We start from the raw sequence: 9,657 nt of genomic DNA, 5'->3' as shown, positions 1-9,657 counted from the left end.
TATTTAAAAACTATATCAAAAGTTTTATTAAATATAGAAAGATAAATTTGAAAATTATAAGACACTATTAAATAAAACAAAGGAAAGAAGAATTGATTTGAAAAATGAATAGTAAACATGCATGATAGATAAATGGTAAAAACTTGTGTGAGACCGTCTCACGGATCTTTATTCGGCAGACGGGTCTGGTCAAGATGAAATGTAATACTTATACTAGCAAATGCAATGCTAAATCATGAATAAAGTATTACATTTCATGTTGACCCGACCCGTCTCATAGATAAAGATCAATGAGACTGTCTCACACAAATGTGGCCCCAGATAAATTAGGACAAAGAGGGTTTTTTTTTTAATTAGATAGTCAACATAGCAACATGACCTATCAAGTGAGATTCATTTTTGTTGAGAGTAATTGTAATATACTCTTTAAATATGCAAGTTTATTATTAACAAATTTAATGTTCACATTATTCTATCAATAAAATTTTTATTTGATGTGACAATTTGGACAACATATTTGAACTAGTGGGAGAACAATGACCTTGAAATCTATAACTATACATGGGTGGGTGGTAAATAGTAGAAGAAAGCAACACAACATCACAACATGTCACCTGATCGAATACATACAATATAATCCACTTCATGGAATAAATTGGTTGTAAGTGTATGTATAGATCAGATGATGAAGATGAATACATAGGCAAGGGAGGGTGGATTGGGGACATAGTCACAATACAATGTCCAATCAAAGTCGGGAACAAATTGTCCTAAAGATAAGGTAATAATTGATAGATATGTAATATGTTTGACATTTTTAGAAAAAGAGTAAATTAACTTGTTTGATAAATGCTCAGAAAATTTCACGAACAAATGTTACACCGTATTAAAGCTTGTGATTTAAAATTAACTTTTTTAGCAAATGAGAAAATAAGTAATAATAATAATAAATACGCCTTATATCGTATTTGACCAAGGCCGGTATCTGGCCTGTATTTCTAAAATGTGGCGGTATAAGAAAATAAAGTTATGTCTATGTTATAAATTATAATTTTCGGCTTAGTAGTAAATGTTTAATTCTAACAAGTGGTATGCAAGGTTGGCCTTGCACATAATGATCCTATTTGGTAAAATAGTTAGTTTATCAATCAATTTTTACTTGTTTGACCACTATTAGTTGCTTGACTTGGTTAAAAAAATCAAAGTGTTTGATTAATCAACTTTTTTTTGAGAAAAAAATTAATCAACTTTTTGTAACTCTAAAATACAAAAATTCAAAAAGCTGTTCAAAGAATCTTTTTCAATTAGCTTTTTGAGAAAAGAAATTATTCCAAACAACTATCAACTAATAGCTAATTTACCAAACACATTTTTACAATCAGTTAATGTCATCAATTAGCCATACTTTCTAACCCAATCAACTATTAACTAACAACTATTTAACGAATAGAGTCAATATGTTAACGACAGACACATAATCTGAATGTCATTTTATACTAGAATTCACAATGTAAGATTAAACCTAGTTCATGGTATAATTTGCCTACAAGGGAGGTATATAACGCCTCACTCGTACAATCCCTTTGAAAAACCCCGGCCCAATCGTAGCAGAATTTGAGTTGACACCATACAATCAAGAGCTGAAGTCTATGTTTTTTTCATTTTGTATGCAAGCTGTTGAACATTGAGTCTGTTGTCCACGTACTCCCTTGGACCTAGCTAGGTTTAAAGCTTGGATATTTTTACTCTAATACACACACGTATGTATTCTATGTTGGTGCTAACAACCCAATGAACTACCATACGCCTACAAGTGACCACTACACTTGAAAAGTCACCCAACCCATCACTACTCAATCATTACACTTGCTCTCTTCCTCTCATTATATATATATATCCACAAGATGCTCCTCGAGATAGTTTAGTGGTGAAAGCTTGGGTGTGACGACTGTGATGGTCCTTGCGTAAATTACGGTCTAAAAATGATATTATTTCGTGTAATTTTTTCACGTTGTCTGTTGCAATATAATTTTTATAATTCATAATGTACATTATTCTAACACATAATGTACATTATTCTAACTCATAAAATTTAGCGACGTCGTTTTGGACTGTGGTTCACATAGCTATGTGAACCACGATCCACACAATAATTTACCGTAATGGTAAGCAAATGCCTAAATTCAAACCTTGCAAGGGGTAAGATCTTGAGGAGTAAACAAACATTCAGATCAATGTGTCACAGCTATGTGGATCACGATCCACACAATAATTTGTCGTGATGGTAAGCAAATCCCTGAATTCGAACCTTTTAAGAGGTAAGATCTTGAGGAATAAGCAAACATTCATATCAATGTGTCACAGCTATGTGGATCACGATCCACACAATAATTTATCGTGATGGTAAGCAAATCCCTGAATTCGAACCTTACAAGAGGTAAGATCTTGAGGAATAAACAAACATTCAGATCACTGAGTCAGCGAGGCACTTTCACAAACTAGCTCCCCAAGGCAGGAGATGTGAAGGGCCTTAGGTTTATTGTTAATTCAAACTTTTATATATATATATATATATATATCCACAAGACTATAACCTCAGCTCACATGCAATTAAGTCCATCCTTCCTTTTAGCCCCCACTGCCCCACACACACTTCATTCATTTCTGTACTTCCATAAAGAAATTAAAGATAATGTCCAAAATATTGTTGCATTGGAGAAAGGATTCAGGAGAGCTTGAAGTGTTCGAGGCTGCAAACTATTTTTCCGAAGCTAATGATCATCAAATTTCTTGCCTTAACAATGCTTTCACTTTCTCTCACAAGCTTATCAGAGAAAGCTGCTGCAACAATCAAGCCTGGAGAAGTAGTGGAAGAATGAGCTTAGACATGTCCGTAGCGATTCGACATTCATCCACCCCATTTGCTGCTCCTCAAATCAAACAAGGTATCTTCATGATAACTTAACTCGTGGCTAGCTAGCTATGTCCTGCACTAAAAGACAAATCACGAAACGCGATGGAAACATCGCAACAAACATAATTCAATTCGTTGTCGATTGGCGACAGTTTTTGCGACGAAACGTGTTCCGTCACGATTTTGCGTCGAAAATGATAACGGAATTAAATTCGGTAGAAATTTTTTGGCAAAGAAAAAAAATTGAGAAATTTTAATGCCCAAATTTTTGTGACGAATTTTGTGATGAAATTAAGTTATGTCACTACAATGACGACTAAAAAGGCAACGCCCGATAATTCCGTAGCGGTTGTATGTTGAAAAAATGTAATCCAATAGACTTACTCTGTGGTTCTCAAATTAAATATCTTGGTGATTTAGTCGTGTGGTCATAATCCTTTAGTTTTTACCATGATGGGGTATTGTCACTTTTTCACTCTGAGATCCCCGATTGTTTCGGATGCATGGAGACAGAGATTGTTGTGTTAACACTATTCTAAAAGTAGGATATTACATAACAAATTTTATGTTAATTTTTAAAATATCACCATACAAACATATTAGTATACATTTTTTTTTAATGTAAGAATATTCAAAAGATTTGTTATGAAAAAACCATTGTATATACTCTTGACAAATTTTTAAAAAATTAGAAGCATTTACAAAGGTTTTCTAGCAGACTACCATAGATACTCTATAAGATTTCTATTTTTTAATAAACTTAATTTTAAATACACTATATATAGGCACACTCAACTGAAAATCGACCCCCATAAGAGAATTAAAAACCAATTTATATCAATCAATCTAGAAAGACTATCAACTCCGAAATATGCAAAATATAGGTGACATTTTGATAATTATTTCAAACTTTAATTTGATTGCACTCTGCAAAGCTATCAATTACATTCTTTGATATCTACAAATGTTAATCTCTTGTTTGTAGACTTGTAGTATACATATCATCGAAAATGTACTTTTAGTTTTAATAAGAAACACTTTAGAGTACGTCATGGATCATAATAAGTGTACTTGTACTTGTCAAAAAATACACTCGATAATATTGAAAAGTGCACATTTCGTATAACCTTGGGGGCCGACGTTGTTAGTGCAAGTCTGCATCGACAAATTTGCTTCTATGACACCCAAAACACAGATTGCTCGGTTAACTTTGAGGACGACAACAGAACCTATGCCCAACAATCCCTTAACTACCGGCCCGTCACTAGCCTGCCTCCATCCAACACTTAAATATTATTATAAATTTCAAATTCATAATCTTTATTTTAAGAGGAAAAAGTATGATTATATCTATCTTGTTTAACTTATAATTTCAGTAAGTTTTTTTTTTTTTTTTGAAACATAATTTCAGTAAGTTAATTCAATAAATGTTACAAAACAGGCACATCTTCATCAGTACAAATAATGGAAAAACCTGCAGCCCTGAAACAGAAGTGTAAGCAGCCAAATTCTCCAGGAGGAAGGCTAACCAGCTGCTTGAATACCCTCTTCTACCTAACAGTTAGCTCCAACAAGAAGAAGAAGAAAAAGAACAAGAAATTGATATCTGCCATGAAAGATGATAATGAAGATGAACTCAACGGAAGCACCTTATCAAACACTGCTCACAACACTACTACATCTTCATCATATCCATCCAATCCCAGAAACTCATGCAAGGATAGTCACATCCCAGAAAAGGGGCTTGAGTTCACCAGTGAGAGTCCAGAGAGGAGTAGTGTTCATCACTGGGCCGATAAATATCCATCAGAAGAGAATGAGCATAGAAAGTTGGATGATGGTGATGGAGAGGGGGATAGTGATTGTAGCTCTGATCTGTTTGATTTGCCACACAGAGAATTATTGGATTGCTATTCAACTGGTTTGCCTGTTTATGAAATCTAGGGTTTGATCAGCAAGTTGATTGCGCAACTCGTAATTTACCTCAGGATTTTGTGGACTTAGGATTAGTCTGGCAAAATTGGATCACCTAAGTATTAAAAAAAATTGATCAGAAGTGATGAAGATTCTTTGTACATAGAGTACACATACAAGGGTGGGAGCTGAGGACAGATTGGGTGGTTAGCGATTTAACTCCTTCAACGTTCTTGGATAGGGGTTTTGAGGGCTTAGAATTAGCCTAGCGAAGGTGGGAAATTTAATGTATCAAAAAAAAAAAAGATTGGTTCTAAAATTTATGACATAGTGAATTGTGTTCAGTTCGGATTTTTTATACGAAAAATGATTGGAGGACTAGAAAGAAGTAAAATTCTTGCTATGTGTCTTGATTTTATTGAGAGAAGAAGAAAAGAAATAAATAAAAATTGTGGTTCATTTTTTTTCTTCAATCAATCAAAATGTGACATTTAAGCATTGAGTAGAAAATAAAATCAATTCAAGATAGACCATATTTTGTGGACCGGGTTAATGTACAAGGGATAAAAATCATTAAAAAAAATCTTAATTGAAAGATAATTTTGATCTCATAAATCAACTAATCCACAATCTAATTAGGTATCATATGGCCCAAATGTTATATTCCCAACTCCCTGGCGTGGTGAATAATAATTTGATATTAACATGATGCATCACTTGTGAAATACATTGAGAATAAAATATCATTCTGTGAAATACATTAGGAATAAAATATTATTTCGTGGAATAAATATATTCGGTTGTTTGGTTCAAATTTTATAGCAAAGAATAGGATTCAACATAATGGGCTATTGTCTTTGTAATGAAAATGGTCATTCTCAATATCCCCTTAGTATTAGTTATTCCTAACCCATTCGGAATTATTTTATTTTATTTTATTTTTGAAAACAAACAAAAAAAAAACATTAATTTGTCAGTTCTTCATCATTACTAATGTATGATAGTAATATGTTTCTATGTTGTTTTTTTAGTTTTTACGTTGGTTATGGAAAGAATCGATGTAAAAAATAATATATATTAATTTTTTTTATTTAATGTATTGACATTTGAAGTCAATTTTGGAATAACGACTGATATAAATTTGATGACGTAGTATCCCTATTTTGTAATAGTGCATGTACATGCAATTAAATGCACTTTTTTTTGGATAACATTTAAGTGTACTTTCAATTAATAAATTATATACAACAACGTATTATGTACTTTCAGTTTATTTATATGTACATAATATGTTAATTATATGTATATAATCTGAATGTTGTTTTAAATTAGGCTTCAGAATGTAAAATGAATCCTGATTCATGGTATAATTTGTTGTCTGTAACGAGGTGATTGTATTGGGCTTGGTGTGCACTATCTACACTATTTGGAAGGCCTATAATGCTTATTTCTTTGAAAACAAGTCCTTCTCTATTGAGTCCGTTTTCATGGGCATTCGGACTTGGAATTGTGTTTATAAGATCATTTATTTCCTTTACCCTATAGATTTTATAGCTTTTTTAGGCTACTCCTATGTCTTGGAGTAACTCTTTTCTTTCTTTCTTTCTTTATATATATATGTCGTATATTGGAGTTTTGGTTGTCGGGGTATGTCCCCGAGCATCTTGCACATCTTTTGCGCTTACTATATATTATTTACTTTTCTTTCAAAAGTTTTACAGAGAAAATGAATTAATAATAACAAAAAGGAAGAAGAAAAAACACGGGCCATAGGGTATTTTATGCATATATTTTGGCTCTAGATTTTTTTTTTAAATGTATTTTGGTGATAGAGTTGAAGAATGAAGATAACGTGATTCACATTGCAAGATATATTGTTGAGATACATGTTCTTTAATATATATATATATATATATATATATATATATAAATTTATATTTTGGACGTTCAAGTTTACAATGCTATTTAGTAAATTTATTGGCCATGTTTGGTATAAATGACTGTTAGCTGATAAATGTTAGCTGATTAGGTTAGAGGGTATGACTAATTGATAAAATTAACTGATTGTAGAAAAATGTTTGGCAAATTAGTTGTTTGGTATAATTCTTTTTTTCAAAAAGCTCATTGAAAAAGTTGCTTTGAGTAGCTTTTTAAATTTTAGCATTTTGGAGTTACAAAAAAATTAATTAAACAAACACTTAAATTGATTTTTTTTAATCAAATCAAGCAGCTTATAGTGGTCAAATAAGCCAAAATTAGCTGATAAGCTATTATATATAACACCCAATTATATAGGTTCACTTTTAGTGTATTGTAAATTTTTTAATATACTAGATAAAATTGAACTATAATGTATTAAAAATAAACTTATATTAATTGTGCACATAAATCATGAACCACGAGTTGAGTATCAGAAATATTTTATCCACTTATAACATCCAATTATATTTTTTGCACTGTCCGACCAATCTAGCCTACTGTGCATTTTTCTTGCACTGATTGACTAGTCATAGCTAGAAGTACTATTCCCATCAACATGATTTGTTGGAAGAGAGAGAGCGATGAGTGGTTATCGCACGAGTTGAGTACTGCACACATTGGGGGTTGATCTGAGAGGGAGACAGTTGGGGATCTTGTCTAACGTATGGTCTCCGTACTAGGCTGATCCTTTAGTTGTTTGGCCATTTGCACCATCACTATTCACTACCTGCAAACTTCTTGATAAAAGCTATGCTTCTCCCAACCACCCTCATACATTTTTATTGATGACAAATCTATCTATATCTCTACACAAAATACACTTTTTTTGCCTACACGGGCTTAGTTTACTAGTTCAGTATTCAATACTTGAGAAAAGAGACCAACGTTCGAAACTCGACAATGTGGAGATTATGTTTGCCATTAAGTTATCGTGATTTACAAGCTCTGTCGGGTGCACTCTTTTGGGAGAGGAGAAGAATTGTCTCGATGCATTGTAGGCACCTCTAAAGGTTGTGGGGATTATGTCTGCCATTGAGTTAGGGTGATTTACAAGCTATATGGGGTTCACTCTTTTGGGAGAGGGGAAGAACTGTCTCACTCCATTGCAGGCACCTCTAAAGGTGCTTGGGACAGTTAGCCTAAAGATTTAAGACTACTTCATACTCAAAGCCAAAGATCATACCGATTTAAGGCTAGATGTGCTGACATATCTAAAGGTGGACAGTTGGCCTATAGACTTGAGGACTACTTCATACCCACCGTCAATAATCATATCTTCTTTTGAAATTTGGTTAAGGATGAATAAATACGCAAAATATACATGAATATTAATCAAAAAACATTGACCGAAGTGAATGAGATCGAATTTGAATTGCTTGAGTATGAGATTGGAGATTCAAATCCATTTATATGCAACAAGACCTTTGGAGAGCTATCCCAATAGAGTTGAAGTTTAGTTAGATTAATTTAATCTCACAAGATACAAATAGTAATTCAACATATTTTGGAAGACATCGAAAAAAAATTAAATGAATAGTAAAGTCCCACAAAACCAGAAAGTTAGGGGAACAGATTTGGACTGCTGGGAAAACAATAACCGCGAGATACAACTTTACGTGGGTGGCACATAGCAGAGGAAAGCAACACCACATTACAACATGTCACCTGAATATATCCATCCCTTGTGGGATTAGTTGGCTATAATAAGTGTATGTATTGATGATGAAGATGACTATATTGGCTAAGAAAATTGTGGGGAGGGGTCGGGGCATGGTCACAATACAATGTGACAGTGTTCACCAAAGTTAGGACCAAATGGGCCAAATGATTTGTGGCCGAAATTCAACACTCAACCCTATTGGTTCTGAAATATATGAGAAGCCACATGATTTTTTTTCACTTGATAATTATAATTATATATATTTGCCACTTCTTTTTGCTTTATTTTTTTAAAAAAATACATAGATATCCCAACCAACTTACGCCAGATTAATCCTAATCTCTCTATTTTCCGCCCCAAGAATCGATAGATGATGTAAATTCGAATCGCATGAACAGCCTTTCAGTTAGTCCCGACTCCCACCTTATTGTGTGCATAAAGAGTTCAATTCACACGCTACTCCAACCAGGGAGCCCAACAATTTGGTTATTATAGTCTTCTGGCCATTATGTATATTTGGGGTAGCCTGGCCTGCCTAGTGATAAATAAGAAGATAAGGCAGGAAAAAAAATCTTATCAATCATGGACTTGAGAGATTGTTCACAAGTCCACTTAACTAAGATATGAGAATTATTGATGAGTTAATTCCATTTTAGATAAATGTTCATAGACTATTAAAATTTATTATATTTAATTTATAAATTTTAGTCTTTAACTATTAAGAATTTGTCGAATTTATATGATATATTATCCCTCACCCGTACGACTATAAACCTGTTCGGTATAAACGTCATAGGCCACATCCCAAGCAGATCTGACCATGTCAGGGCCCGACCCAAGTCCAAGTCCAAGTTTGCCCTTTGAGTTGGACGCAGTTACACTTCATGCCCCATGGTCGGAATTAACCTTTTGACCCCACATGCTCGGGTCGGGTGTATCAACCATGGAGTTCTCGGCACCAAGGGATAAATAGCACTACACCGCTCCATTCGATCACCTTGCGCCAATGCAAATGTTAGAAATCTCTGTACACGTTAACCTATCAAAAACACCTTTAACCTCGCCCGTGCATGCGGAACACGTGGCGGACATGCCGAACGCCTAGCATGTGCTCCTTCCCGATCTCTATAAATAGTTCATTTAATGCTAGAGGCGGGGGGGGGGGGGGGGGGGGAAATTTTTTTTTTTT

General features: G+C 33.6%; 1 protein-coding gene across 1 annotated transcript; it reads left to right on the top strand.

Moving 5' to 3' along the window:
- The first annotated feature begins 2,623 nt into the window (after nucleotides 1-2,623).
- LOC116005270 (protein BIG GRAIN 1-like E) lies at nucleotides 2,624-5,172 on the top strand. The gene is made up of 2 exons (XM_031245532.1): nucleotides 2,624-2,945; nucleotides 4,356-5,172. Exons 1-2 carry the CDS (start codon nucleotides 2,693-2,695, stop codon nucleotides 4,856-4,858), a joined length of 756 nt encoding a protein of 251 aa, XP_031101392.1. The 5' UTR covers nucleotides 2,624-2,692; the 3' UTR covers nucleotides 4,859-5,172.
- Nucleotides 5,173-9,657: the final 4,485 nt, after the last annotated feature.

This window comes from Ipomoea triloba, chromosome 14 (genome assembly GCF_003576645.1).
Source record: "Ipomoea triloba cultivar NCNSP0323 chromosome 14, ASM357664v1".
Lineage (NCBI taxonomy): Eukaryota > Viridiplantae > Streptophyta > Magnoliopsida > Solanales > Convolvulaceae > Ipomoea > Ipomoea triloba.
The sequence above is the reverse complement of the archived record's forward strand: the minus strand, read 5'-3'. Positions and strand labels throughout refer to the sequence as shown.

What these genes read in the sequence shown, in the direction of transcription:
- LOC116005270 (XM_031245532.1), top strand. Translation starts at nt 2,693, where the DNA reads ATGTCCAAAATATTGTTGCATTGGAGAAAGGATTCAGGAGAGCTTGAA. An exon ending in TGCTCCTCAAATCAAACAAG is followed by an intron (nt 2,946 to 4,355) that starts GTATCTTCATGA and finishes GTTACAAAACAG; the next exon opens with GCACATCTTCATCAGTACAA.